The sequence below is a fragment of the Scyliorhinus canicula genome, chromosome 17 (assembly GCF_902713615.1).
Source record: "Scyliorhinus canicula chromosome 17, sScyCan1.1, whole genome shotgun sequence".
Classification (NCBI taxonomy): domain Eukaryota; kingdom Metazoa; phylum Chordata; class Chondrichthyes; order Carcharhiniformes; family Scyliorhinidae; genus Scyliorhinus; species Scyliorhinus canicula.
Window position 1 is genome coordinate 70645956 of NC_052162.1, and position 18570 is coordinate 70664525.

The window sequence follows — 18570 nt, forward strand, 5'->3', positions numbered from 1 at the left end:
AATTGATTACAACCATAAATTTAAAAGCCTCCTGCCCTCTCACTCTCTCGTTATGGCAACCTAAAAATGGTGAATCAAGTCCAGTAACATCCAAGTTCTGCCACCTTCAGCAGCAGACCCTCCTTCCACATGCAGCGATGGACCCATTTTGTGGGTCTTTTCATTCGCTCTTGTGCTGCCTCCTCATACCTGCCATAAATCAACCCAAACCTTCCAGTTTCCATCCGAATACTGGAAATAGACAGGCAAAGTAAAATTGCAGTCAATTAGTTATGACAATGGAAGACTAATGTTAGATGGAAAAAGATTGCAGGCGCGATTCAATAGCCCCACTGCTCCCGAAAAGCAACTCACAGCAGCGTAGGCGATAAAAATGGCAGACCGATCTCTCACCACACTGAGGAGTTCCAGCCAGTGGGGCTCTTCAGTGTACAAAACAGGGCCATGTGCAGCCTCGGCCCTGTTAAGACCAAGTACCCGAACAGGCACCAGAATGTGGCGACTGGGGAATCTTCACTGTTACTTCATTGCAGTATTAATGTAAGCCTACTTGTGGGCAGCACGGTGGCGCAGTGGATTAGCTCTGCTGCCTCACGGTGCCAAGGTCCCAGCTTTGATCCCGGCTCTGGGTCACTGTCCGTGTGGTGTTTGCGTGGGTTTCGCCCCCACAACTCAAAGATGTGAAGACTAGGTGGATTGGCCACGCTAAATTGCCCCTTAATTTGAATAATGAATTGGGTACTCTAAATTTATAAAAAAAAACAATGTAGGCCTACTTGTGGCACAAATAAAGATTATTATTTTTATCAAATGGAAGTCGTGTATTTAGCCTTGTGCTTCTCGGCAATGCGAGCACCGGGAAGCACGCGGCTAAACGCGCTTGCTATGGAAATTTGTTCCCATTTAGTTAAATCGCGCCCTGCATTTCAAGAACTGAGTATAAAAATGTTGGATATCTTGGCTTGCATACTTACTTGGCCGTGCAATTTATTATTTTAACATGGCACTCTTTTGAGGGCATATGATTAGTGCCTGACACTCTGCTGCAGCATTTGAGATTTTGACCACAATGGGGAGCTTTTTCCTCCCTGAAATCTTCATTTCACTCTTCATTCTGCTTCATATGTCGATGCCAGAAACATTTATCTTAGAAGGGTATGAGAGATTTGAGGAAAGCATAATAATACTATCTGCACTGCTAGGCCCATACCATCCACTTGGCAACCAGATGGCAATATGGGGACAGTTCATGATCCTCAACAACACGGGGCGGCATGGTGGCACAGTAATTAGCACTGCAGCCTCAAAGTGCCAGTGACCCGGGTTCAATTCCGGCCTTGGTTGAATATGTGGCGCTTGCATGTCTATCCGTGTCGGAGTGGGTTTCCTCCCTGTGCATCACTTCCCTTTCACAGTCCAAAGATCTTCAGGTTAAGTGGATTGACCATGTTCAATTGCCCCTTCGTGTCTGGGTAAGATAGGGTTACAGGGATACAACGGCGGAGTGGGCCTACGTGGAGTGCTCTTTCAGTAGATCGGTGCGGACTTTGCCTCCTTCTCTACTGTAGAAATTCTTCGGTTCTGTGACTTTTGCCTCTGAACATGGGCAACGCGAGAACAGATTCTTGGCCTGGTATGTCAGCAATTGTTGCGGTTGTTTTGTTGTTGTAAAGTGTTGAAACAATTGGTGCTGTTGAATCTTGACTCCATTTTGATACATTATGAATGAGTGAATATACCACCACTGCAGATATGTTGAATGCTGGCAAACAAGGAATCAGCAAGATGAAACTTTAGAGCTATATTGACTTCAACAATTACTGGCAGTGGCATACAATATTTTATGTCGGCTGGAGGCCTTCTCGATTAAGATAAATGCAGCGCATGAGTATCTGTTAGTGCAGCAAAATAGAATATTTGACTCTGAAATGTTCAGTTCGCCTGTTTAGCTGGCCTTTTGTGTGAACAAAGCAGACTTGATGAAAAATTTTGTTCAAGGCAGTGAATGGCAACGATGCCAAACTCCCAGCATTATTGTTAGTTTGAGAGCCATTGACGTTCATTGCCACTTCCATATGGATGGAAACATATTGAAAACATTACAAACACAAAGTTTGAAAAAAGGAACTTGCCACGTCCACAGGATGAGCAAAGTATTTCAGAATCATTAAATTGTATTTTGAAGCTCAGTTGTTGCTATTTTTGAAACATGATAGCCAACTTGTGCAAAACAAGATTCCACAAATAGTGAGCGAGGTGAAGAATTTTATACACTATTTTCTGATGGTATTCAACGAGGGAACAATGTTGGCTTGGATTCTGAGAGAATTGGTTGCTCTCCCTTTGAGTAGTGCTCTGGAATATTTTGCGTCCACCTGAAAAACCGGACAGGGTCACAATTTAACCCAAAGTATCGACCTAGAATCAGTGCTGGTGCTGTGGTGAGACTTGAACCCACAACCTTTTGGCTTGAGATGAGTGCTATCAATCTGACAGTTAAGTGGAATCTATATTTTTGTCTTATAAAAGCATAGATCTTTGGGTGTCAAGGCTGCATAACATAGTGTTTATGGTGTTGATTGGTTCGGTGCAAAGATGCATCTTTAACACTGGAATTACACCAAACTTTACATTATTTTTTAATTTAGAGAACCCTCTAAATTGCACTGACAAATGTACAGTCACTGCATTCGTCTTAATCAGTAATGCACGCAACCACCACAAAACATTGGATGGCACTGCCAGTCACTATTGAAGTCAGTATGGTCCTCAGGTTTCTTCAGTCTGATTCCTTCCTGGTCAGCGCTCGGGACATCTGCAGTGGTAGCATATTCTTCTAATATTACAAAATTAGCAGTTTGTGCACTGTGTAGCTATCTCAGGTCATGCCCCCTGAACTGATTTGTGCAGCAAATCACAGAGTCAAAATTACAGCTCTGGTGGGTGGACTGGATATGTGAATCCTACAGATATTAGTCTGAGGCTGTTAGCTGGAGGCAACCTACATATTAAATTTAAACTTTGGCAGGTCAAACTTGAATTGTGAAGTCGAGGGGAAAGTGATTAGAACAGATAGCGCCTTTGCTTCAAGTGATTCAAAATAATTACAAGGAATTTAAGGCCAGTAGATAAAACGGAAGATCAACTCTTAGAAATTAAGTGATATATAGTTCCATTAGTGAAAGGAAAATGCAGGGGTCTTCAGACAAAAATAAAGCAATCACTGCTGGACAACAGCCGGTAGAAGTGGCTTGAAATAAAGATAACCTTGTTCAAAAGGAAGCCGTGAACTCTGTGGGCATTCAATTTATCAGCTGATGAAAGCTCCATTTCTTTGCAGAGTGACCCGGCTGACCTAAAAGACAACAATAGATCTGTATCTGTTCTAGCTTTTGTTCTTTATAATTAAAACATATTGATTTTTCCATAGATATTTGTAAACTGTACTGCTGAGCAAGCTGTTTCTATCCCAGAATAAGAAAATCCAATTCCGGCAGTAACACCCAACAGTTTTGAAAAGCCACTTGAAGCAGTTACTATTGAGTGTGGAAATAAATTTCCTTTGGCAATCAAAGAAATTATGGCCTGCCCTTCAGATTTACCTTCAAAATCAGAGTGATAGCCACCTTCATTATTCAAGATGTGGGCGTAAACAATTTCTTCAAATTTAATCTCAATCTTGTTCAGTTTTTATGCATTCTTTCTTTTTGGTACTGAACCCATAGACCTAGAAATGTGTTGCTACCCTGCCCATTTGTGTGCACAAATTAGATGTCCAATTACCCATATAGCAGGTAACACACACGCAGAGTCATTCCATGTCTGAAGTGCGGCGGGCACCATTTTGGATTACGCTACTCGGTAAGAACCAGAGATTTATTAAGTAATCATTAAAATATTTAAATAATATTTAAATAAGCATACTTTATTTATTATAGTAAAATCATGGGTGGTCTGGTAAGGCTACATTCAAACTTGAATGATTAAAGGGAACAGCAAAGATAATAGGGGACAGCAGGATTAACTGGGAGAAGAACATAGGAACATAGGACCTGTAGTTGTCCATTCAGTCCCTCCAGCTTGTCCCGCCATTTAAGATCATGGCTGATCTGTGGCCTAACTCTATACACCTGTCTTTGGCCCATATTCCCTAATACCTTTGCTTTACAAAACTCTATCTATCTCAAATTTAAGAAGAGGGAGGAGGGGTTTCAGGGCACTGCTTAGGAAGCCATACAGTCATAGCCACAACGTCATCAGCATGCATCTTCTATCTTAACTTCACTTATGAGTAATGTCTCAGGTGGCCTTACTTCACAAAGGTCTCTGTCACCAAGGTGTGGAACCTGCTGCAGGCACATCTCAAACCTTTAACCAGCAGAAATGAATGTGATTATCAAAATCAACATGTGTGTTAACCTTTCTGCAGGAGGATCCTGTTGGGCTCTGGCAGGTTCTATCAGAGGTGTTATCGAGGCTGCTCACCTGTTGTGTCAGAGAAAATCATCAAGGTTCTCTGTGTGAGGAACAGCAACATTTCTTCCTCTATGATCAGGGCAAAGTGTGACAACAGAACATTAGGCTTCACCTGCGTGGCTGGTTTCATTGAGGTGCATGGTGCCACAGATTGATTTTGCTTTGCCTCTCGTGTTCCGCATCCTGACAAATTTCTCAGTCGAGAATATTCTATTCCCTCAAACTTGTTTGTGACCCACTTGACAATGCATCATGCAGATATGTGTCCAGTGACCTGGCAACAGCCATGATGCACTATTTCTGGGCCAGTCCTCTATGTTGCCTCTATTCCAGGCCATCAGGTTTAGGGCTGACTGTTGGGTGCTGTGGTAGACTTCAAGTCATGACTTCTTTCAGGAACTCAGGACCAACTGCAGGGTTAGCCCACAAAAAGAGCTAACCTTGTCACCAGTCAACAGTTATCGTACTCAGGCAATGTTTCTGCTGACTGAGCCATTCAGTATGAGCTTTTGTAGTACAGCCCAGAATGGGTATGCCAATGTTTGGTTGTCTACTGCCTCTTCCATAATTGTGTCATGATGATGGACCAACTCTTCACACCACCCAGGCAGCAGGAGGAGGGGCAACATAGGGTTTAGATAAACAACAATGTCACTGAGTATCAGTGCCACTAGTTCCTTCAGCTCTCAGAAAACAGCACTTCAAAGACCTTTTCCAGAAAATTTGCTCTCCCTGCAAACCTCTTCACCTCCATGCTCACTGCCACTATCTGATTACCTTCCATGAGTCCAATGTTATGGATTTTGCTCTCTCTTCACTCCCAATAAAGCCACCAAATCTCAATGCAGAGAAAAACAGATACATCCAACAACTCAATTCCATATGTGTCGAATAGTTAGAATAAATAATTAAGAATCACCATTGTGCAGCCACTTACGTTTATAATTTCTTCACTGATTTCTCAGTCCTCCTCCATATGTTTCCCAAGTGGTTACAGCTTGGGAGGGGATGGCAGCTGATTGACCACTGAGACAGTTCTAATGAGCTTGGAGATGAGCACGAGCAGCTCTTGGCCTTGAGGGCTCAATTGCAGTCTACAGCTAAGCATGGGCTAGTGCAATCTGTAGCACAGACAAGAGTATGGAAGAGTGAGTGCCTCGGGAGAAGGTATGCTGTCATTATTAGAGAGGACAGCAGGCCCTTCTCACATAGAGCCAAGGCCACTTTCCTCGCACCACTTCACAGCATTTCTGTGGTTCCGTGCTATTTGTATTTTACATTTATATCAGTATCTTTACCTTTAACAGAAACAAACAATCCAGGACCCTTCACAGAGGCACGAGGAAGAGGCTATAAACTGAGATTAATGCAGCTTTCACGACCTCAAGGTTCTTCAAAGCACACTATAGTCAATGAAATACAGGGTGGCATGGTGGCGCAGTGGTTAGCATTGTTGGTGCCAAGGACCCAGGTTCGATCCCAGTCCCGGGTCACTGTCCATGTGGAGTTTGCACATTCTCCCCATGTCTGCATGGGTCTCACTCCCCACAACCCAAAGATGTGCAGCGCAGGTGGATTGACCACATTAAATTGCCCCTTAATTGGAATTTTTTTCAAAAATAAATACTTTTGAAGTGCAGACATTGTTTTAATGTAAAAGAAATGCAAAGCCTGTTTGAGCATTGAACACAGCAAGGTTTCACAAACGGCAACAACATAATGATCAGATAATCTGTGTCAATGATTTTATTTGAAGAACAAATATTGGCCAGAGGGATTTTTTCTTATTTAGATAGTGCCAAGGAATCTTCTACATCTTAGAGGGAAGGCGTGGTTTATTGTGTTATCCAAGAAACAGCAATTTGTACAATGCTGCACTCCCTGAATACTACACTTTTGTGTCAGATTTGATTTTGTACTGGAGTCTCTGAAGAGGAACTTAAACTGATAACCTCCTGTCTCAGAGGCGACAATGCTCCCATTGAGCTATGGGGTGGGATTCTCCATCACCAATTCCGAAATCGGGAAAGGGGATTGTGACTCACTTGACAATCGGTTTGGATGCTGGTATCGTGGCGAGTGCTGGGTTCACGTCAAATCGCAATTCTCCGGCGCCTCGACAGTGACGTCAATGCGTTCTAGTCTGCGCATACAGAAAACGCCGTTTGCATATCATTAGCCGGCCTGACCCGCTCTTTTCCAGGGCCTGCGCGATCCTCTGCCTCCACCTGGGGAATTCCCGACAGCAAAGTTCAAAGGACAAAGAACAAAGAAAAGTACAGCACAGGAACAGGCCCTTCGGCCCTCCAAGCCTCTGCCGACCATGCTGCCCGTCTAAACTAGAATCTTCTGCACTTCCTGGGTCCGTATCCCTCTATTCCTATCCTATTCATGTATTTGTCAAGATGCCCCTTAAATGTCACTATCGTCCCTGTTTCCACCACCTCCTTCGGCAGCGAGTTCCAGGCATCCACTACCCTCTGTGTAAAAACTTGCCTCAGACATCTCCTCTAAACCTTGCCCCTCGCATATTAAACCTATGCCCCCTAGTAAATGACCCCTCTACTCTGGGAAAAAGCCTCTGACTATCAACTCTGCCTATGCCCCTCGTAATTTTGTAGATCTCTATCAGGTCGCCCCTCAACCTCCGCAGTTCCAGTGAGAACAAACCGAGTTTATTCAACCACGTTCATTTTAAAAATTGAGAAACAGGCACCATGACTGATGAGGGAGAGAGGGAATTATAGAATCAGAGAATTTACAGTGCAGAATGAGGCCATGAGGCCCATCGAGTCTGCACTGGCCCTTGGAAAGAGCACACTACCTAAGCCCACACCTCCACCCTATCCCCGTAACCCAGTAACCCCACCTAAACTGTTTGGGCACTAAGGGCAATTCACCATGGCCAATCCACCTAACCTACACATCTTTGGATGTGGAGGAGGTAGGACACGCAGATGCGTGCCTATGGGCTGCCGGTCCTGACACTTACTGGGGTGGGGGGGGACCCTATGAGGGCTGGGGACGGTGTCCAGGCATGGACTGCCATTGCATGGCCTGTACGGCAGTCATCCTGCTGCGCACACCACTGACCACCCATCTTGGCCCTGGTTCTGCAGAGGGCCACTAGCCATATGGGTGCCCCCCATCCCACCCTCCACCTGACCAGCCCTCCACCCAGCTGCCACCCGCTGGTAGGGCATCATATGGCCCACCCGAGGGCAACGCAGTAGCACTTACAGGGGGACACCGGATTGAGGCCGTGGAGCGTACTGCTGGCCTTTATCCCTAGCAGTATGAACAGACACCAGGGATAGAGGCCCCGATAGTGCCAGACACCGACGGGGCTAGGGGTGCGGGGATGGTGCGGCACGGTAGTCCAGTGGTTAGCACTATTGCTTCACAGCATCAGGGACTTGGGTTCGATTCCCGACTTGGGTAACTGTCTGTGCGGAGTCTGCACATTCTCCCCATGGCTGCATGGGTTTCCTCTGGGTGCTCTGGTTTCCACCCACATGTCCTGAATATGTGCTTGTTAGGTTAATTGGACATTCTGAATTCTCCCCCTGTGTACCCGAACAGGCGTCGTAGTGTGGCGACTAGGGGATTTTCACTCTAACTTCATTGCAGTGTTAATGTAAGCCTACGTCTGACACTAATAAAAATTATTAGGTGCCTAGACTTCTCTGAAGGGCTCAGCCAGACCCCCCCTCCTGTAACCCGCTCCGTGGGTTGCGGGCCCTGGGTTGGCATTAACAGCGGGTATGGTTCATGGGCTGGAGGATGATGACAACCTGCTCTGCAATGAGCTCTGTTGCTCCACACCGTTTGACAACATTTGACTGCTGTCCACAGCAGCACTTTCCACTGTCCACCTGGGTGATCCCTCCATATGAGCTGACCATTCCATCACACGGTCCCATCGAATTCCTGGGGCTGGCGGAAGTAGTGATGTGGGACGGTGGGACGGTGGGGGGGGGGGGGGGGAGGGGGGTGGGGGGGGGGGGGGGATGGGAGTGGTGCATCAGGTGATGCATGACAGTGGGGGGGGGAGATGTGGTGGGTGGGACACCGGAGCGGTGAGCGCTGGTTGAACTGCTGTCCCTGGGCCAAGACCATCCCCAATGTCCACCCATTCTCCACGCCCCACCGGCCCACGCCCTCTCTGTGGCCATCCCAGAATAGCCCACTCCTCACACCCATCTGACAGAGCTCCGAAGCAGGTAATATTGTGCCCAGGTGTTTAATGCGAAAACATATGTACAGATACGTGCTGCAACGTCCAGGTGACCGTGGCACATGGCTGCATGTGAGTGAGCAGACGTGTCCTGGGCCTCGACCACCACCTGCACAGAATGTCTTAGGCCTTGGACAGGCTGATCCATGACCGGAACCCTTCCCCATCACACCCCACCAAAGTCTCCATCGCGGACGCCACCCGTGCGTCTTAGCCTGGGTAGCACGCATAGCCGGCACCTCCTCCTGCTCCTGCATGTCGTTGCACTCCTCCAACTGCATCTGCATGTGAGGATGCTCGCTGGCAACCCCTCATGTTGTCCCTGGCTCTGTGACCACATCTCCACAATCGATGAGACCGTCCATTCCAGAAACCCGAAACTTGGCTAGAAGGCAGCTAGTCCCCGGGTTCCTAGCTGCTGTAACGGAGCATGTGTGTGGTGTGTGCCAGAGAATGCCCCAGGAGCCTCTTCACTAAATTGCCCAACCAAGGTGAGTGGCTCTAGGATGGTCAAAGGTGTTGGAGGCAGCTGTAACAGGAAACCTGTGTCATCCCCTGATTCAAGTGTCCTGGGATTCTGGCCGATGGCTCCCGTCCTTGTCGGTCTCATCCTCGGCACTTGCCAACCTGGGTTTCTGGCTGTGGCTGTGGCTCGGGTCAGGGGACACCAGAAGTGCCCGCCTTATTACCAGCAGCTCCTGCAAGACACAAGGCAAGACGCATGATTAGATCGTGGACTGGGGGGTTGTGGAGGAGGTGGGGGTTTGTTTGGGAGGGGGGGGAGTAGGGATGGTGGCGGTGGAGCAGGGGTGTGAGGGTGGTGTGGGTATGGGGGTGGTGTGGGTGTGAGGGAGTTGAATGGGTGGTGTAGGTGTGAGAGTGGGTGTGAGGGTGGTGGCGGTGGGGGGGAGGTGACACACGTGCCATGGGGAACTGCAACTCAGCGTGTTCTCACTTCCTCGCCCGATGCTGACCTCCACCCTGACGACTACCCTTTCTTCAGGCCCGCCAGCCATGTCCAGCGCTCTGCTGAAATTAAGGGCCGCAGGGCCTGCGGTCCCCCTCCAGTCTCCCCCCCCCCCCCCCCCCCCCCCCCGCACCCAGGGGTGGGAAACAGAAATCGCACAGTGTTAGATGGTCCGACGTATGCAGCCAGGGTGTGCATAGCTGGTGGTGTCAGTGGTCAAGGCTCCAGGCCATGGCGACCTATATGGGCGCCGGCCTGTGATGCAGGGTGGAGATTTGTCCAGGGTGGAGGGGGGGGGGGGGGGTGCATGTTGGGGGTAGGGTTAGAGGTGTGTGGGACTGGGGTTGGTGTCAGGGGCACAGTGCTGTCTACTAACCCTGATCACTGAGGAGGTTGTGCAGTTTTGTTCTTGCACTGTTGGCCGGTCCTCGTGGTGTTGCCCACGGTGCTGACCACCTCTGCCACCGGCGTCCAGGCCCGGCGAATATCAGCGGCAGGCAGCCGCCCTCCCAGCACAGAGTACAGGGTCACCCGCTTCTCCTCCAGCAGGGTCCCGAGCTCGGCATCTGTGAAACGGGGTGCCGCTCTCCTCGCTGCCATCTTGTTGGCTGGGATGGTGTGTGGGGGGAGTGAAGTGTGTATATACGGCTGCAGCTTGTCAGCCTCCTGATGTCAATCGCGAACCTGGTGAATCCCGGACCGATTCTCACTGGAATCGATTGTGTTCCATGTGATGCCAATGCTAGTCCCTCAACAATCATTGAATCCAGGTGCGGCGCCAGTTTTGCTGTCATAGAAGTTCACAAATCCTGCCCCAGCCTCAACACAGTCTCAGTAATGGAGAATTCCGCCCGTGATCTTTGTAGGCTAATGAATTTAGCCTAACTGAGTTTATAAAATCCAATGGCTACTGAGACCACTGCACTAAATAGTGATTTTATTCAAATTTAAACGAGAGCATTATGACTATAACATATGTGTAATTTAAGGGATTAATTTTGTTATGATGTAAGGAGGGATGAAGTAGTTCCCCTCCATTCAGCCTCCTCAGTTGGCCATTACAAAGGTTTACATTTCTTTATCACGAGGAAATGCCTTTTCCAAATGCAAATGTGTTTAACCATTTAGACAGTGAGCAATAAGGAGCCAATCAAACAAGATCTCCTTCAGTTCAAGAAAGAGAAAAGTTATGAACCAATAATCCTGAGAAAAAAATAATGGGCTGTAACCTCCAAGCTTCCCATCATCGGATTTGTGGGAGTACCCCAAAGATGCACTGGGGAATCCCTCTCGGAGGTTCCCAGGTAAGGATTTATATGGATACTGCCCAGAAGTGCTAACTTTCTCTGGGCGATGGCCCTGTGCTGGGAACCATTCGAAAATTGAAATCACAAACTTTGGAGGGATCTGCCAGGGTTACACCAATAGTTACCCGAAAAAAGTGAAAAGAATTAAAACCGCTTCTAACTTCTGGGTAACTATTGTAAACATTCAGATGAACACCCACGGGATTATCCCCAAACTCCCGACTAACACCTGCCCCCAGGTATTCTCCCAACCCCCACAAATTTCCCTCCGCAAGTGGATCCATAGCCTCCCTGACCTGACCCATGTGTCCGGCTGAACTGGAGACTAATCACCCCCCCCCCCCCCACCCTGCCTCCCCCGCCAATCCCATCAAGTGTCTGCGTGGGTTTCCTCCGGATGCATACAGTTTCCTCCCACAAGTCCCAAAAGACGTGCTGTTTGGTGAATTGGACATTCTGAACTTTCCCTCAGCGTACCCGAACAGGCGCCAGAGTGTGGCGACTAGGGGATTTTCACAGCAACTTCATTGCAGTGTTAAAGTAAGCTTACTTGTGACAATAAGAAAGATTATGATATCTTCCGGTAACCCAAGATGTCCAATCTTTGTGTCACCTGCAAACCTACTGATCCTACTCCCTATATAGTCATCTGTGTCATTTATATAAATCGCGATTGTATAAATGATGAATTGTGCTTGATTCGGCGACACATATTCATATGCAGGAACCTGTCCTCTGCAGGCAAAAAAAGCATGTTTAGTCATTGTACCTTTTGTGAATTGAACAATTCCGTGGGGGACAATGGGCCGGGATTCACTTTTCGTGGGAAAACCGGCGGCAATGACTCCGCCATCAACGGGTCCCCATGGTGAGGAATTCTCACCTGTCTAGGGGGCTAGGTGGATGCCGAAGGGGTTGGCGCCGCTCCAGCCGGCGCCGAAGGGACTGGGCGAGTTTGCGCATGCGGCAAAAGGCTGGCATAACCTTGCGCATGCGCGGAACCGCCGGCGTGTATTGGCGCATGCGTGGGGGGGGTTCTCTTCTCCGTGCCGGCCATGGCGAAGCCCTACAGGGACCAGCACGGAAGGAAGGAGTGCCCCCACGGCACAGGCCTGCAGATCGGTTGCATCCAATCGTGGGCCAGGCCACCGGGGGGGCCTGCCCCCCTCCCCCGGGGTCGGATCCCCCTGCAACCACCCCCCCCCCCCCCCACGGACCGCCCACGCCGTCTTACCTGCCAGGTCCCGCTGTGTGGGACCATACGTAACCCATGCCAGCGGGGCTGGCCAAAAACGGACGGCCTTTCGGCCCATCGGGGCCCGGAGAATTGCCGGGGAGGGGGGGGGGGGGGGGGGCGCTGCCAACAGCCCCACACCGGCGTGGCGTGAAACCCGTCCCCGCCTGAAAAACGGCACAGAAGCGCGGCGGGATTCACGCCGCCCCCCCCCCCCCCCCCCCCCCCCCCGCGGATTCTCCGACCTGGCGTTTCTATTCTGCTGTTTCAGACTGCAGAAAGATATTTGTCAAAAGTTGCCAGTCACTCACTTTATCAAATTAATTTTCTCTCTGAATTATTAATTTCTAATGCCAAAGGAAATCTCATACTTTGGACAAGCATAAGATTCATTTGCCCCTTTTGTACACCCATTTATTATATCCAAAAATCTTTTTCATAAATCTCTTTTATATGTACCAAGTAATATAGGTTCATCTTGAGAAACAGCTCTGTGATTTACAAAGATTATTCAAAGACATCATTCATAGGAGGGTATCCTTGAGGCTAGCTGGACATCAACTATTGCCAGCAAATACCCTGTGATCAGAACATTGGCTTTAAAACATGTAGTGATTCCTGAAGAGCTGTGTTAATACCAGAACCATGAATCAGACCAAGGTAAAACAGAGAATGAGTTTTTATTGGAAATATGCACTGTCCTGTTTGTAGACTTTATATTTATGCCAACACTATTCTGTTCCATTTTCGGATGCAATGGACCCTCTAGTAGAATCATTATAGCAGGTCCGCTGGTAGAATCATTATAGTCCACATTAACTCTAACCAACTTTTACAGATGTACCATAAAAAGCATCCTATCTGGCTGCATTACAGCCTGGCATGGCAACTGTTGGGTTATGTACTCTGGGATAACACAGACTGCAACAGGATGCAGCTTTAACCAAAAGATACTCCAGACCTTGAAGTTAGTTCAATCTGATTTATTGAACCAGTAGCACAGTTAGCACAGTTCTCTATGAGTTCGACTCTGCTAACCTAAGTGTGGTTACTCTGTCTGACTGAACCAGTCTAGCTCTTAGCCACGTGCTGGAGGTGTGATACTGTAAATACACCCTGACTCACTCTGTAGATGTTCATCAGTGGAAAGAGGCGGAGTGTGAGTGCCTCGTGCCTTTTATAGTGAGATACCACCCCTGAGTGTCCTGCCTGCTCATTGGTCATGTCCTATTCTCTGTGTTCATTAGCTGCCTGTCTGTGCGTCTCTGTATATCATTATCTGCATGTCTACATATCATGACATCAACTGCTCAGCTCAGGACGGCAAGAAACTTCAGAGAGTCCTGAACAACGCCCAGTCCATTACATGAATCTGCCTCCCATTCATTGACTCCATCTACACCTCCCACTGCCTGGGGAAAGCGGGCAGCATAATCAAAGACCCCTCCCACCCAGCTTACTCACTCTTCCAACTTCTTCCATGGGGCAGGAGATACAGAAGTCTGAGAACACACATAAACAGACATAAAAACAGCTTCTTCCCCGCTGTTGCCAGACTCCGACCCTCTTATACACTGACCTCATTAACACTGCACCCCTATATGCTTCATCCGATGTTGGTGATTATGTAGTTACATTTTATACCTTCTGTTGCCCTATTATGTATTTTCTTTTGTTCCCTTTTCTTCCAATGTACTTAATGATCTGTTGAGCTGCTCACAGAAAAATACTTTTCACTGTACCTCGGTACACATGACAATAAAGAAATCCAATCCAAAATATCCAAGTATTCAAAATCCTGTTTATCTATAACACAATTACCAGAAATTTGCAGGAGATTCTGTGCTCCATGAATTATTGTACTGGAAAGCCACTTTTGGTGGATGACTATTGTGAGGGACAGTGTTGGCATTGAATATAGAAGATACTTATAATAACAAGGGAATTCAAGCTTGTGCAATAGAATTTCCTGTTTGACCGCAGATAACGTATCTGCTCAGTGAAGACCCATATTGTGTTTTACCTTGTCTTGGCTCAGTTTGCACCCACTCTTTGTGAATGTAAAAGTAATGCATTAGTAAGATGTGCATTGTATGTGAATTTGTGGGTGTGAAACAGGCCCCTCTGTTAATGGGAATATCCCCTTCTTGATGCTTTACAATCCAGGTTTGAGCTCTGGGTTCAGTATCCGTGAAACAGAAGGACCCGTTGAGAAATTCACTGTTATTCGAATTTCCAATCGTATTAACTGGAAATGCGAGCATTAAATGTTGCCAGCCATTCTGGTGACAGTATTGTGATTTTTATCACTCATGGAAAAAGATTTGTCTTTCATAGATAGCAATGAGCTCATATTCAGTCGTCCGGCTGTTCAGATGGGCCTGTAGTATCACCCTACCTGCTATTTGTAATCTTTTGGCAGATTGTTGTTACTATTCTCAGTGTTTGTATTATTATTATTATTAGGGGGTATGTGTATCTCTGAAAGTTCATTTCGTTGTCCTGGTTCCACAGAACATCGCAGCGTCCACCTGAATGTGGAATCAAACGTGAACCCTCCTATAAGGGGTATGTATGATGTCATTCCTGTGCACGTACTTATCACGGTATCATTTGCAATGATTTCGGGCAGTTGTGATTAAACCAGGGGATCAGAAATCTTGGCCACCTATATGAATTGCAGCTCTTTTTGAATGTACACTTAACTTGCTTTACAGATTGATGCTTAATTAGGAAAAGCAAATTGGAAGTGTGAAATTTTTTACAATGAAGAGCGCTAAAGTAAAAAAGTGCACAAACTGAATCTGATGGTAATTAAAAATCTAAAATGATAAAACTGAAGTATTGAATTAGATAATCTAAGATAAAGCACTGTGCAAAACAGCAAAAGGACTACAAAGCAAGAGGACATGTGGTAATAGTGAGAATGTAAGCACCAATTGAGAGGAGAAATATGTCCATTTATCTGTCTGTTTTTCAAAGTTGTAGTGATTTTGAGCCCCTGGTACTGATCTGCTGTTACAAGACACACGTCATCCATTCCCCTTCCAAAATAGTTGAATTATAATGTTCACAGACTTGTTTGCGTTGAATATATAGATTTAGAGCTTGCTGAAGAGTATTTTAAGGTGACTTAAAGAGACAGTATCCTTTAACCTAGCAAGGTTGTTCGACACAATGTCAAAAAAGATTGAATCTGTCCAGCATGTGATATCTTATTAAAGTCCTTAAGCTTTTAGGTAAAGCATCATGTACTTTCTGGAAAAGAACCTGTTTAAATCTTGCAACCACTTGAATAAAAGATTGAGAGAGACACAGTTTCTGCTGAATCATTGAAAACCCAGAACTACTTTAAAACAAATTTGTGTACTTAAATAGAATGGAGGTTTTCTATAATCTGCTCAACTAATTGGAATTGTGTACTGGAATTATGTGATTCAACTATGTTATTTGTCAATAGTGACTTAAGACCTTTTGCATAAAAGTCATTGAGAATGTGGGTGACAGAAAGTAGTGATGGATCATAATTTTAACATCAAAGATCTTTCCTCAAACAAGAAATACTGTCTCTTTATGATAACAAATGTAAATGTATGCTTTGTAATTGCAACCAGGATTTTAGATGCATCAGATGTTTGACGATTAGCCTGATATTCTGCCTGCCTTTAAACATGGCAGTCTGTTGCTTTTTTGTTCTGTGATTCGATTCACTGTTCTGTGAGAGTCATTTGCAATTAAGTCAGCTGAAGTGGCTCGAATGTCGGTGAAATCGCAAAACAAAAGTGCACTGAAAATGAGCTGAAGTCTAGCAGACTGAAGCTATGTCATGTATGATGACTGATGTGCCTTAATACCTTCTGGTTTGAACCAGAATAGTGTGTCAGTGAACAGTGCCCCCCGCTCTTCTCATTAAATGTCACTGTCAGTTTATCGGAGTCGCTCTTATGAAAAGGAAATTTATTATGCTGGATCTGTCACGCTGTATCTTGGTTTGTATCCGGCTGCATTCTCGGAGTTTTCTGTGACATTTTGATTGTAGTTAGACTTGTTTCCTCTAGTTTGTTTTCACTTTGTAGTACCATATATTGTGTCCTTTCTCGCTGTCAGAACCAGAGGAAAATCTCTTTTGCTTGTTGTTTCCATGTCAACAAATCTGTTTACTGTCTGAAAGAGGCACTAACCTCGAGCACTGAAACCATTCTTTTATTGCCTTGATCATTTCACTATCTCTTTAGCTATTGCTAGTGCGTTTATTCCTCTAGTTTAAGCTTCTTGTCATAAATTTATTAATCAGCCTGTTATTCCATTATCTCCCCTTCTCCTATATTAAAAAATACAAATGAATGGCTTCCTTAAAGATTCCCTTTTCGAGTGCATACCCTCCTTGATGCTTTCAATAGATTTTGAATAATTATACTAATGTAATAGCAGCAGTGGAAGGGATAATTACAGTCTATCATTTGTTCATTGTGACTAGCAGGAAGCAAGATATTATTTTCAGAGATCAGAGGATATTAAACCTTTATGATATTGCATTCTGACAACATCATCTTTCACATCAAGTGTGATCTTTCAAGCAGAAGGATGTGGGTTTCTGCCTTTATGAGAAGGCTTGACCAATATTCGATTGTAATGTTACAGGTCGGTATCCAAATAAAAATAATTGTTCACAGTCCCATCTGAAGAACAGAGATATCATTGCAATAATTTTAAGGAACGAGGGGCATTTTCAATTCCTTGGACAACATGTTCCATACCTCTAACTCTGGTAAAGCAAGATATGACATTTTGTGCATTTTTCTTACTGAATAAAGCTGCAATGCACCATAACGACTTTTAATTTAATTCTTAATCACTTCCTTAAATAACCTGAACTTGAAAAATTATTACTTTCCAATTCTCTTTAATTATTGTGAGGTAATAAACCCTAAATTGCCCGATGTTAGTTTATCTTTAGAACTGTCAGTCAACCGTATGAGTCTAACTAGGACCACATGTTGCTTCAAGATTAGAAGCCTGTGGTCCTAATCAATAAGTAATCCTGAGCAAAATCGTGCAGCAATGTTGTTTTAAATATCTGAAGACTTATATATGAGATTCACATCTTACAGCAGTTCAATTCAAAGATGTGTTGAAATAGTTTTGCCAGCCATTACAGTTCTACCTTGTTGATCCTCTATCAATGTCACTCTTCACTAATTAATTAAAAAAAAACTGCTGGCTTTTTTGATTTTAAAATTAATTCTTACTTGTTCACAATCAATGTAACATAATCCAAAAAGTCAATCTCCTTTTTTTGTCGAAGTACTATTAAAATGATAGTGACAATATCTCCGGGAGCCCTTTCCATCTTGCTCAGTAGTCTCTCCGGAATATTTCATTACAATCAAATTTTCAGCTCCAATTACTGCAATGAAAAGCTATGTTACCTAGAAATATGAAACTTTCAGTCCTTTTTAAAAAATTCATTCATGGGATGTGGGCATTGCTGGCTGTGCCAGCATTTACTGCCCATCCCTAATTGCTGTTGAAGGGGGGGAGGGGGGGGTTAAGAGTCAACAACATTGCTGTGGGTCTGGAGTCACATGTAGGCCAGACCAGGTAAGGACAGCAGATTTCCTTCCCTGAAGGACATTAATGAAACAGATGGATTTTTACAACAATTGACACTGGCTTCATGGTCATCATTAAAATTTCTTAATTCCAGATTTTTATTGAATTCAAATATCACCATCTGTAGTAACCTGGGTCCCCAGAGCATTACTCTGGGTCTCTAGTTTACTAGTCCAGTGACAATATCACTCCGCCACCGCCTTAAAAAGGAGCAATAACTTTGTCAGTTTGTTATAATTTTAACTTTAAAGTTGGAATCAATAACTGGTACTTGTTCAGCTCCTGGTCATGTTTTCAAGAATGTGGTTTATCCTCTATATGTCATTTCTCACTGGCACTCAGGTTTGATGAGCTGCTGGAGCGACCACAAACCTGCTCATATCAATATTTCGAAGGCGAACAGATTGCAATGAGATCGATGAAGAATGAATACTCTAGGCAAAGCAGGGAGGGGGCGGGTGGGGGTGGCGGTCAATCCCTTCAAGTGGTTTCAGCAGTTAACAATTGAGCTGGTGTCCGATGCAATCAATCAATTTTATTTTATAGAACTCACAGAAATTTGCATCAAAGAAACAGGCCATCTGGCTCAACAAGTCTGTGTCAGTGTTTGTGCTACGCATGAACTTCCTCCCACCTCACCTTTGGTGCCAGTACATAAACGGTTATGCGACAATGTGCAAAGAATGTGGTGTGAAAATTATGGGGCGCGATTCACCGATCGCAGGACTAAGTGTCC

The 18570-nt window shown here is 45.5% G+C and overlaps 1 protein-coding gene across 6 annotated transcripts in view; it reads left to right on the forward strand.

The window, feature by feature from the left end:
• pcdh11 (protocadherin 11) overlaps positions 1 to 18570 on the forward strand; it is a 777373-nt gene that overhangs the window by 669655 nt on the left and 89148 nt on the right. For 2 of the 6 annotated variants that reach the window (XM_038774323.1, XM_038774326.1), the window contains one exon: positions 14688 to 14789. The exons of 3 other annotated variants lie outside the window; for them this stretch is intronic. In XM_038774323.1, coding sequence (XP_038630251.1) covers positions 14688 to 14789 — 102 coding nt within the window. The remainder of the gene's footprint in view (positions 1 to 14687; positions 14790 to 18570) is intronic. One more of the 6 variants, XM_038774325.1, reaches the window with a different exon arrangement.